At 32.4% G+C, this 12,889-nt stretch overlaps 2 protein-coding genes across 3 annotated transcripts; one reads left to right on the top strand and one right to left on the bottom strand.

Moving 5' to 3' along the window:
- The first annotated feature begins 6,494 nt into the window (after positions 1-6,494).
- On the top strand, positions 6,495-9,802 carry LOC131660494 (uncharacterized). 2 transcript variants are annotated; one of them, XM_058929738.1, is made up of 6 exons: positions 6,495-6,732; positions 6,811-6,918; positions 7,015-7,207; positions 7,292-7,368; positions 7,506-7,616; positions 9,277-9,802. In XM_058929738.1, the coding sequence occupies exons 1-6, from the start codon at positions 6,604-6,606 to the stop codon at positions 9,436-9,438; spliced, it is 780 nt and encodes a 259-aa protein (XP_058785721.1). In that variant the 5' UTR covers positions 6,495-6,603; the 3' UTR covers positions 9,439-9,802. The 2 variants fall into 2 exon arrangements, with proteins under 2 accessions (XP_058785721.1, XP_058785720.1); XM_058929737.1 differs by having other exon boundaries at positions 6,496-6,732; positions 7,283-7,368; positions 9,277-9,796.
- Positions 9,803-10,107: 305 nt separating this feature from the next.
- Positions 10,108-12,065, bottom strand: LOC131660493 (glutamate-1-semialdehyde 2,1-aminomutase, chloroplastic). The gene is made up of 3 exons (XM_058929736.1): positions 11,794-12,065; positions 11,537-11,710; positions 10,108-11,421 (listed from the first exon to the last, which is right to left on the bottom strand). The coding sequence occupies exons 1-3, from the start codon at positions 11,980-11,982 to the stop codon at positions 10,354-10,356; spliced, it is 1,431 nt and encodes a 476-aa protein (XP_058785719.1). The 5' UTR covers positions 11,983-12,065; the 3' UTR covers positions 10,108-10,353.
- Between the last annotated feature and the right edge of the window lie 824 nt (positions 12,066-12,889).

The raw sequence follows: 12,889 nt of genomic DNA, 5'->3' as shown, positions 1-12,889 counted from the left end.
TTATTTTTTATTTTATTTTATCTAGAGTGTGGATCCTCTCCTTCAAAATTGTCTACTTTCCTCTCCTTCCGTATCCCATCTTCTAACCCCTTTTTCTTTTCTATTTAAGTTTATTTTGAATGTATAAATACATTAAAAAGTATGTTTCAAAAGTTTAATCTCAATATACACAGTCTCACAAAAAATATGTAATTGTTTATTTAGTTTTTTTTTTGGGTAGTTTAAGAATAAAGAAATCACAAAAATAGTCTCAAATATATAAAATCTTTATTAGTCCATATTCCTTAGGGTTTGAGTGAGTTTGTTTGACGGATTTAAATTAAAATTTCAGAAATGTTATTATTTGAAATGTTAATTATATGAATTTTATTCCTATCAATTTGTTTCGTAAATAATTAAGGTTTCGAGGAATAACTTAGAATTTTATTTTATTTATAATTTTAAAAATATAAAATAATATGTTGAAATAATATGAAAGTGGGTAGTTTGAGTTGTTTATTTTTTTATTCTCATGAGAATATATAATTCTCATCCTTTGACATGAGAATAAATAGTTAAAATTTTACGAATAACTTATATTTTTGGGTATTATTTATTTCAAGGCATTTTTTTTCTTTCTCATCTACCAAACAAAGGAATAACTATTTCCAACATCAAGTTCCTATGAATCTTTTTATTTAGCACCGAAACAAACACACCCTTATAAATTGAGTAGAAGGTGAACAAATATTAAAACATCCAAATATCTACTAATTAGTAGATATAATTTAATTATAATATAAATTGAGTTTTTATGTTGAAATAATATCTATTTTTAAATATATTTTAGAATTAAAATAAGCTCACTTTCTCAAACTTATTTAGTTATTGTCATTATTTATTCTTTTTAATCTGTAACATATTTTTTGAAATATCTTTATTAGTTAATAACTAATTGTTCAATATCTACTCTTTTTAAACAAAAAAATAGATCAAGTATATTGAAAGACAAAAAACAAGTTACATAAAAGGGATCAAACCAAAATTTCTTAAGCGGTACGAAGTTTATCTAACATAAAATCTTTTTTAATATTCCTATACACAAAATTGAGCCAATTATTAGTTTTAGACATGATATCAATGGTGGCTAACGAATTCACATAACCAATGACTTCTCAAAAAATATGAGCAACCCATGTCAAGAATAGTAGATACATAATTCAACCATCAATATCTTATCTTTCAAGGAAAAAGGTTATAATTGTTAAAAGCTTTCACAACAATTGTGGAATCGAATTCAATCCAAAGATTATCCCAATTTCTCTCCCTAACATGCTTCATTATTGTCATGGTTGCAGTAAGCTCCGCCTATAATGCACTGCCAACACCCAAAAAGTTTGCAAAGCTTCCCATGAGATCAGCTACCTCATTTTTGAAGATTCCTTTCACAAGAACAAGAAGATGGAACTCTTATAGCAAAGCCATCAATTTTACATTTGATCCAACTCCTATTAGGAGGCTGTCAAAGGATGTTTATGATTTTCTTGACTTTAGGAGGATGAAAAGAGATCTTTAATTTCTTCGAGATGCTAAAATTGTTCATGGAAGAGTTTGAGGCTTTGTTGGTTTATTTTCCCACAAAATTGGTAGCGACAGCTATGAAGGCAACACAAGCTTTCTAGAGGACCATCCTACCATCAAATTTTATATAGTTTCTAGCTTTACAAATCTATGAAAAAGGCTAACAAGACTAGCATTGAAAGTAACGATCAATTGAGGTGACCAATCATTTCTCATAGCTTGCTTGCAGTCCAAGAATTTTTTTAAAGGCCTGTGAATGTTAAAGGAATCTGAAAACCACTTCCAAATGTGAGACACAAAACGGTAGTCAAAGAAAATGTGAGATGAATATTCACAATCTCTATTGCATAAAGAACACCTCTAAGTAAAAGCAAAACCTCTTCTAGTCATGTTTTCATCGGTGGGAAGTCTGTTGTGCAAAAAACACCACATTAAGAAAGATTTAGACGGAGGTATGAAAGGGTTCCACGGAAATCCAGTCCAAGTCTGAATGGTAAGGTTTAACTAGAAAATTATATGCCCGCTTAAGGCTTAAATCACCATTCTTGGTGCCGGACCAAACTAGCATGTCAACAATACAATTATTGAGAACGAAACATAAAGATATATAGTTCAACAACTCAAGAATAACTGTTTGAAGTATTGAGGGAAGAGATCAAACCATAGCGTGTAAGTATTCTAAAATCTTGTAAGATAGAGTGTTGTGATACATTGGGTGAATATTAAATTTATTGACAAGAGGAATATCCATCCAGCAGTTTAACAAGAAGTTAATTTTCTTACCATCACCAAGAAGCCATTTTGAATTTTCTGCGATAGTACAGTAATGGTTCTTGAGTCCACTTCAAAAGAGATGAGTCAATATGATGCGAAATGACTCTGTTGCCTTGAAAGACTCTAGAACAAAAGAGTTTATACCAACTATAATTTGTCTGCACCAAGGACCAATAGAGATAAAGACTAGCAGCATCGTGAAGAACTCTCAAGGATCTAATCCTAAGCCTCATTCCTTGTAACTTTTATAGCATTTATGCCAAGCTACAATGACCACTTTTCTTTTGTCCAAATCCCCATCCTATATGAAATTTCTCATCCAAGCCTCTATGTTGTTTATGATACCACAAGGTCAATTATAAATAATCAAGCTATGTATCAACATGCCATGAACAACAATTTTAACTAGTTTAAGCTTTCAGCCACAAAGAGAAGACTGGTTTTCCAAGCAGCAAGCTTAAGTATAATTCTATTAGCAATGAATTGGAAATGGATATTCTTAGGTCTGCAAAAAAAAGATCAAAGGCACCTAGATAAATAAAAGGAGTGAAGGCCATAGTAAAGCCAAAAAGGTCATCAATACTCTTGTGTTTGACTGGTCCATTGCACCTGCAAAGATAAGGTATTTGGTAGTATTGCATGTTTGTCCTGAACGTTGAGCCTATCTTGCCAAGAGACTGGAGAGAGTATTGATGGACCTCAAGTCACCCTTACAAAATATCATATGTCTTCAACATAAAAGGTATGTGATGGAACCATATTGTTTATAGAGCCTTTCATCAGAGATATTTTCTTGTCTTCAACAAGTTTAGCAATAACTTTGCTCAAAACTTCTTCTGCCAGACAAAAAAAGAATAGGAGATAGTGGATCACCCGACCTCACACCATTGGAGAATTTGAAGAAACCATTTTGCTTATTCATTGATGCCTATACATAGATGAGCAGGTTCCAGAATTATCTTGATCCAAAGATAAAAATTTTCACAAAAACCAAAAGCTGATAAAGTTTTGAGAAGAAAGGACCGACTTAAGGAATCAAGGGACTTATAAATATCTACTTTGAAGGCAAAATTTCCCCCAAAACTTTTATGGTTTATAAGGTTAATAGCTTTAGAAGCAAGGCATATGTTATCCCTTATCTAATCTTTATACTATTCACAAAACCACTTTGCTCGTGAGAGATTATAGCTAGGTTGTTAATCTCAGATAGCGGCGCGTAGCGCCGGACCTCCCAAATGTGGCATAGCGGATAACGGGATGACCGCTATTGTGAGATTTTAAAAATTAAGGTAAATGCTTAATATGAAAACATTAATACTAAAATAGGTTCCAACAACATACACAAATACTAAAAATATGTTCCAACGACATACATAATGACTTAAAAACAAAAGTTGCAAATATAAACCAAAAGTTGCAACATACATAAACCAAACATAATGACTCAAATTAGGAATGTACTCAAAATGACTAAATCAAATTTTAAACGTAAACAAAATGACTAAATGACATTCGTCTCATCTTCACTTATAAGTTCCACCATATTAATATCATCTTGCTCATTACTTTATTCAATTTCAAACACTTTTTCTTCCACCTCCAACTCCCCATCTTTTTTCTGCTACTATTCTTTTCTTTTGCAATTGCCTAGAGAAATGGCCAATGCAAATGCAGTGCAAACAGAATTCAAGAATCTTCTCATATTCTAGATCCACAAAGAAGGCAAACCCTACTCTTTCCACTAGGATTTTGAAATTGAGTTCCTTCGTGAGGTCTAAATTTACTTAGACTGTAACAAAATTACCAAAGGGTTGATCAAAAAAAGGAGTGTTAGAAGCCTAATCCATGCAAATAGGGGTTCCCGCACTACTCGTTATTGCAAAAATTATCCTAAGTCGACAATACTCCTAAGGTTGACCACATATTATAATCCAAACTTGTGCAGAAGTTTATTTCAATGTAGAAAGGATAAGATCTCTAGTCCAAGGGAATAACTTTAAAACTTTAACATTCAAGTTCCAAGAGTTCACAGACCTAACACGATGCACATCCTTTAAGAAAGAGAATGAAAATTCAAAAAAAAAAAGTTCCCTAAGTTACTAATAACAAACCATACCTCCATAAATTAAAGCCTCAAGGAAGCCACAGTAAGAGGTGTTGTGTCTTTGATCCAAATTATCCTTCCATGAAGATGATGCTTGCACGCGTCAACTATAAGTTTATAATCATCCTCATAAATGGTGATGGTTAACCTATCACATTTGAGACAAGGAGTATGGAGTTGACTTAGGGGAATGTTGCAAATGTTGTTGTTGCATCCTTTTTTGGAAGAAAGACTAGATATCCATGTTGAAACGATGAGAAGATGAAGAAGAAATTATTTCTAGCTGTTTGTTGTTGCGATTGTTTGCTAAAAATAACAACGAGCAACAATATACTCTCAACACAAGATCTAACTTTTTTTTATCATGTTTTGCAATAAATCCCAACACAACATATAACTTCTTCTTGTTCATATTTTGTAGCAAACCCCAACACAACATCTAATAGCTAGTACGTTGCACAATCCTGACAAAAATATTCTAAATGCAAAATTGTAAAAAGGTACAAAGTGAAAATTATATTTTTGTTTGTTTTAAGATACTATTGCAATACAATTGTATCTAGAAATCAAATAAATAATATTATTATCTTATTTCAAATTTTCTAATATTTGACCAACAAGATTTAAAAAAGTGATTGGTGACAAAGATGATAGAGACAATGAAGAGCAATGAAAATTTTCATTACAATTTTTTAATAATAAAATTTAAATTAAAAAAATATATAATTTGTTGAGTTGAACATGTCATATTAATATTTAACAATAGCAAATTTTCATTATTATTTTAATAAATAAAATTTAATTAAAATTAAAAAATATATAATTTGATGAGTTGAAACATGTCATGATAACATTTAACAATCATGCCAGTTTAACACATTTGAACCGTTCCCAAACATGATTTTTGTGAAGCTAAATACTGATGGTGCTCACGATTTCAATGGTTTATCAGGTTGTGGTGACATTATTAGAGATGTTCAAGGGATGTGGATTGGAGGTTTTGTCAATTGCATTGGCTCTTGTAGTTCCTTAATGGATGAATTATGGAGCATTTATATTAGTATTAAATTGGTTCTTGATCTTGACTTCTTGAAAGTGGAGATTGAATCTGATTCTTGCAGAGCTGTTGATTGCATCAAGGAGAAGAATAAGAACAAGAATATTCTTTTGGGAAATTTAGTGTCTAATATAACCAAGATGTTCGCTCAGTTTGAAGATGTGGAGTTGCATCATATTTATAGAGAGGCCAATAATTATACAAATTTGCTGCATTCTATGGAGAACATAGAAGGCTTTTTTCTAGTTTTACTGTTTTATGAGTGTTTTCCTGTAGTTGTTTTGTTATGGGCCTTTGGCCCTCCTTATTATTAAAAAAAAACACATTTAAACTGAAAACAGTACAAACTTATAAAAGATTTTTTTTTTATATAAGCAAAAGACTACAATTTTTTTATAAATTAAATATTGAAACTTAAATACATATTTTTTTCTTGTAAAGTCAAACCTAAAGGTGATTGTAAGTGTTTGAGAGAGTTGAAAAGAGAATGTTCTTAACATTTCTCTTAAAATAATATACATTCTTTTTTATTTATATTTTTAATCTCTTGTGAAATGACCAATTACATTAGTAAATTTAAGACAAATGGATTTTATATAAAGAAAGAGACAGACAAAAATATTTACTATAATTGAGAGAGAGGAATGAATATAAAAAAATTGAGGGGAATGTAATATAATATACTCCTGTGTAATAATTTATAAATAATAAATTAATATTTTACATTTATTAATTCTTTTATATTTTTATTGTTTTTTAAAATATAATTAGGTAAAGAAGATATGTACATTTTACACTCATTTAAATGATTGACAGTGTAAAACATTAAACTCAATATACTTTTATGGAAAGATATAAAAATAGTTTAAGTATAATTTATATCTAATTTTAATATGGAACAAATGTATTTTGTAGAGTAAAATAGTTAAATATTACTGAGGGATTAATAATGAATAATGCTACTAAGACACTTTTAAATTTATAGGAATTCCACATGATTTTTAGGTATCTATGAATTCTATTTCTAATTACGCAATACACTGAGAATGGTGTTTTCTTAGGAGTGTGGGAAGTGCAAGCCGTATAGCGTCGCCGGCATTGGCGGGAGATGGAGGAAGCCACCGTGTCGTCACCATCACGCGAGAAGGAGAAAGATAACGGAACAATCACCAATTCGACGCGCCAATCTTTAAAATCCGATTCTCAATTCAACAATTACCAACTCTGGAAACAAAAGGTACCTGTACTTAGGAATTAGGGTTTTATATTCACTCATTCATAATTTGATTCATAATTGATCATAACATTGGCGCAGTTAAGGGATAATTGCTTCAAAAGAGTGCGACAAGACAGAACCCGCTTGCTCTGGAAATGTAGGCTCTCCTCCTCGCCACCAGCCTCTCCATCACAAAATCTTCATCAGGTATGCATCCATTCCTCGGTCCTTTCGCGCTGTCGCGTCTTTTTAATTCTAAATTGAATCGAATAATTGACACATTTATTCGCAATATATATGTAGGATCAGTTGGACATTGAATTCCGCGATATTGTATCCAATGAATTCCATAAAATTATCAATCGCGATAATGACGATGAGGATGATGATCTGTTATGGGACGATCAAAGTCCTCATACCACGTACGAAGGTGATGATTGCCAAGAGATATTGCTTGAAATGCAAAGGATATTTTATGAAGACCTCGAACAACAAGGTAATATATAGATAGAGAGATTAGTAACTTTGTGCACAATAATATGGATATTTTCTTATTTCACTGTTGCATTAGAAACCGCAGTTGATACTTGGGAAGATGAAGTGGATGATTACTTGGCTCGTGCAGTTTATGAGCATATGGATCTAAATGCAGATAATGTATGTTGCTAATTACAGTAATCCTTTTAATTATTACTGTCTTTGTACCATTCTCAACAAGATAAATTTCAAGTAAACTTTCATTTTTCATATTATTTGAATATAGTTTCTGATTTGTTCCTGATGATTGTTAATAGACATGTAGAAAAGAGATTTGGTGCCCTGTTTGTAAGAATGGAGAGCTTAAAGACACTCATAATCTCATATATTGCACTCGTTGTAAACTTCAACTTACCAAAGCTGAAGAGGTACTTATATACCCTCCCTTTGACATGACTTTTGATTTATTCGCGTTTAAAGAGTAAAGAGATGGTTTATTTATTCAACTTTAAGCTTGTATAAACATCAGGGGAATTTGAGGCTATAAGTTTGAGTACTCCAGCTCTATCTTAGCTATTCAGTGCATTGTTATTCCTGTCTTAGGTGGTTTAGTTTTAGTCTTTATAGATCTCAACTTGTTATGTATTTTTTTATTGTCAGACTGAAAGACATTGTGCTTCTGGATCTAATCCAAAGAAAAAATATCCAGCATAGATAAAGGATTGGCCGCTTTTTGCTCAGAAAGATGTTACTTTCATATTTTCACATATGTTGCTCAAGTGTTTGATATCTTTTCAATTTTTGAGAAAATCCACACACTCTCTTAAACTGTATAGAGTAAATTTTATGCAAAAAGTGTGAGCTCCTTGTTTATGCAGGAAAATTTTTGTTCTTCTTCATAGAAGTTAAACCTTGTTCTTAAATTACAGAAGTGAAACAGACTTTATCCATGATTTTTTTTCTCCAATGGTGATACGTTGTATTATTGACCTTTAGAGGCATTTGTTGTATCAGTATATCTGTGGTAAATATGTTCAACCTATTTTTGATATAGGCCTCAGCTTTTTAACGAAAAGGACTAGTCTTCTCACCTACAGAAGAGGGAGTTCTAATAATAGACTATCTTAGTCTGACAAAACATATGCTAGTTGGTCATTTTAATTTAGAAAGTTTGTCGTAATGTCATTTCAATAAGAATTTCTCCTTATGAAGTGACAATCTATCTGTGCTTGGTCCTTGTGGAATAATGAAATTAGGGTAATATGCAAGGCATTCTGATTATCACAAACGAGCGTCCTCTGAAACATCCCCAAACCCCAGTTTTCTAACCAATTGATTGAGCCATACAAGTTTAGAAATGGCTGAAGCCACGAATTGATAATCTGCTTTTGCTCTTGACTAGTCATAACATTATTTCTTGCTCTTCCTAGAAATTATATTATCACCAACAATGAGACAATATCCAGAAGTGGTTCTCCTATTTTTTTGGGGAGCTTGCCCATTTTGCATCTAAATTTCCCATGATTTGTATAGGACCTTTTACTCATAAGATACTTGTCCCCGATGGGTCCTTTGCTATACTTAGAATATCCCATGATTGGTGTAATATCTTCATCTTCGTACAAGAGACCTTTCCTTGATGCTCCTTAAATATATTCCAGGGTGTGAATTATAACATCTTAAGCCAATTTTCTTTATTGGGAGGGTTAAGAAACCAACCTAAGAAATATCTAGATGAGTTACGGTAAGATTTAGTATCCCAACTAATCTTTTATACCTCTTTGGGTCTATAAAAGAGGCCCACTCTATCTTGGAAGGAATATGGCATTGGGATCCATAGGATAGGAGTGTCGCAAACTTGTTCTCTCGAGAAATCACAATGTCTTATAGGTCATTGGATGACCCGTGTTGATTGTTATGTATTCTTTGGATATGTCTGTTTAATATTCGACAAGAATAGTTTAGATATTATGTAACTTACACCTTTATATAATTCTTACAAGTTTAAATGATCACACACAAGTTATATGCACCACTGTTGATACTAGCATTTTTTTAACTACTAGTTCTGTTTTTCTGATATTTCAGCTTACTTTGGACTTTTTGCGAGACCGGCTTGCTGAAGTCCATATGGAGCATCTTGACAGAGGTTGCAAATTAAAGCCCAGATTTTGTATAAAGACAAAATTTAATTTAACTGCGTTATACATTATGTGTGAAGGTTGTCAAACATTTGAGATTGTAATTTAACAATTTTGTTAGTATTTGCTGTATAGTTATCAGAGGTTCAACATAACTCAGGATTTTTCCCTATATTTGTTGTTTGCTTAGTCATTTTGTTTGATTTCTAATATGCTTTGGGAAAGGTAGCATTGTTGTAGAAAATATATGGCGAAACTGTAACCCCAAGAATCCTGAAACGATAATGTGTGTCCCTTAACGTTTAAGGGGATAAAATGCAACATAACTTAACATATCAAAAATTGTACTATACATTTTCCGCTGCCATAAGATGGGTATATGATTTTCTTTGTAATAAGTACTTATTACTCTTAAGATGTATGTATTGTATACTTTGCAACTGGATAATAGCATGGTTAACATATTTATATAACATACTCTCACCGGTCTGGTCATTATTAAATTTATTAAATAATTAATGTATTAAGTTTAAGTTACAAACATGAAATGTTGTGTTAAATGCACAATAAAAACTACAATTGGAGTTCAACTTAAATTTAGTACTACTATCAAATATATGGTTATTGTCCTAGAATGTGTGTATATGTATATCTGTCGCATGAATGGCAGTAATATAACATGATGATCCAATTATTATTATAAGTTAAATTATGGACTCAAATGGTTACGATTCCATATTCAAGATATTTATATAAGTTAACCGATGGACTCCAATGCTTACATTTCCAAATTCAAGAGACTTTTATATGTTAAACGATGGATTCAAATGCTTACAACAATTCCAAATACAAGAGACTTACATAACAGCTTTAAACAAAACACTGACTAGATACAGGAAGAGAAAATGATGCCAGGTTATAATGAAAACTGCCGTAGTAATAATGCATTGATCTAATTTAGCCTACAAAAGTATAAAAATTGACGCTTCAAAACCTCAAGTAGCAGTAAGACAAAATTTATCATTCAGATCTCCCTGAAGACCCTCTCAGCAGCCGCAATAGTCTTCTTGATGTCATCAGAAGTATGCGCCAAACTAGTGAACCCAGCCTCAAACTGTGAAGGTGCCAAATAAACACCTTCTGCTAACATACCCCAGAAAAACTTAGCAAACTTCTCAGTGTCACTCTTTTTTGCATCTGTAAAATTGTACACGGGTCCTTCTGTAAAGAAAAACCCAAACATCCCATTTATATGCCCACCACACATTGCATGCCCCGCCTTCTTCCCAGCTTCAACAATTCCTTGAACAAGTTCACCTGTAATGTTGTCCAAGTATTCGTATGTTCCTGCCTCCTTAATACGCTTCAGAGTCTGTATGCCTGCAGTCATGGCTAAAGGATTCCCACTCAATGTCCCAGCCTGGTACATAGGTCCAGCCGGAGCAACCGTCTCCATAATATCCCTCCTACCTCCATATGCACCTACAGGCAAACCCCCTCCAATGATCTTCCCCAGAGTAGTTATATCAGGAGTTATGCCAAAATATTCTTGAGCACCTCCATAAGACAACCGGAATCCAGTCATAACTTCATCAAACACAAGAAGGGCATTATTTTCCTTAGTAATTTTGCGCAAGGCACTAAGGAAATCAGGTTTCGGTGTAATGAACCCAGCATTTCCAACAACAGGTTCAAGAAAAACAACAGCTATATCTCCTTTGTTGTCCTCAAAGATCTTCTCAACAGCAGCAATATCATTATAGGGTGCCGTAAGTGTTTCATTGGTAGCAGCTTTAGGAACACCGGGTGAATCAGGAAGTCCGAGGGTGGCAACTCCACTGCCAGCCTTAACCAGAAAAGGATCAGCGTGGCCGTGATAACATCCCTCAAACTTGATGATCTTTTCCTTTCCAGTAAAAGCACGGGCCAGACGAAGCGCGCCCATGCATGCTTCTGTCCCTGAATTCACAAATCTCACCATTTCAATGCTGGGAACGGCAGCGATAACCATCTCCGCTAGCGTGTTCTCCAAAAGACAAGGTGCACCAAAACTAGTTCCTTTCTTCATTGTTTCAGACAGAGCCGCAAGCACCTATAAACAAAATTCAAAATATAAAGTTTGAAGTATAAAAAACAATCAGGGTTAGGCTAATAGATACATAATAACAAGAGAATAGCAAAAATCAAATGAAAAAAAAGAGAGAAACCTGATCATCGGCGTGACCGATAATTGCAGGACCCCAAGAACCAACGTAGTCAATATATTCGTTACCATCAATGTCCCACATCCGAGAGCCTTTAACAGAGTCAATGATGATGGGTTGTCCACCAACTGATTTGAAGGCACGAACGGGGGAGTTAACTCCTCCAGGCATCAATTCCTAATACAAACAATTCAAATCGATTACATTCCATCCGATTATTACATATTCAGAAATATTAAAGGAAGAAAAAGATAAAGAACCTTTGCAGCGGCGAAAGCTTCCTCGGACTTGCGGAGAGTGAGTTTTTCGGTGGTTTTGGGCTTGTGATCGGTGGAAACAGCCATGGTAAGAGTACGAGTTCGGCATCGAGTGGAAGAAGAAGAAGAAGCGGTGGAGGAGAAGCAGTTGAGAAGGGTAAGTCCTGCTCCAGCGATACCCGAAGCAGCCATTTCAGATATGATAAGATTCTCAAAATCTCACTTTCTCTCTCTACACTTTTATTATTAATGCAGACAATGCCCCTTTAGTTAGACCTTTGGTACACTCTCCTACTTGATGTAATATATAGACTTTGTTCAATTTTTATTTTTTTTTTGTAGAAAAGAATTCAAAGAAGAAAATTAAAATATTCTATTTAGTTTAGTTCACTTTTTATTTTTTTTAATAATAAATTTGTACAAATCAAAGCAATGAAAAACCAATTTGTTTGATTTGTATTTTTAATTTTTTATTAAAACATGTACAATACATAGACTTAGTTCAAATTTTTTTTTTTTTTGTAGAAAAGAATTCAAAGAAAATTAAAATATTCAATTTAGATTAATTCACTTTTTACTTTTTTTAATAATAAATTTGTACAAATCAAAGCAATGAAAAACCAAATTGTTTGTTTTGTATTTTTATTTTTTTATTAAAACATAAACTAAAATAAGAAAAATACAATATAACAATTAAAATGTATATGAATAAATATATATAGATAGATAGAGAGTGAGTGAGAGAGATTAGGATTTAAGATTTTAAATGATTATGTTGATTTATAAACTAAGTCTATCAACTCTTAATTTTTAAAATTCTTTTATTTATATATATATATATATATATATATATATATATATATAAATACACACGTATGTAAATAAAAATAAAAATAAATCATAAATTTGTGAAAATAAAACAGTTCAGTTAAGTGTATAAGTACAATATTCATGAGCAAAATTAATTTTACGGTTGGAACTTTAGTGAGAGCCTCATTGGTGGATCAACATGTAAAGTTAAAAATAACTATATAAGTGAATTGAACATCACATTTTATCCAAAATCTTGAAAGTTTTCAATCTTGAATTTCACACTTGA

Source organism: Vicia villosa, linkage group LG3 (assembly GCF_029867415.1).
Source record: "Vicia villosa cultivar HV-30 ecotype Madison, WI linkage group LG3, Vvil1.0, whole genome shotgun sequence".
Lineage (NCBI taxonomy): Eukaryota > Viridiplantae > Streptophyta > Magnoliopsida > Fabales > Fabaceae > Vicia > Vicia villosa.
The sequence above is the reverse complement of the archived record's forward strand: the minus strand, read 5'-3'. Positions and strand labels throughout refer to the sequence as shown.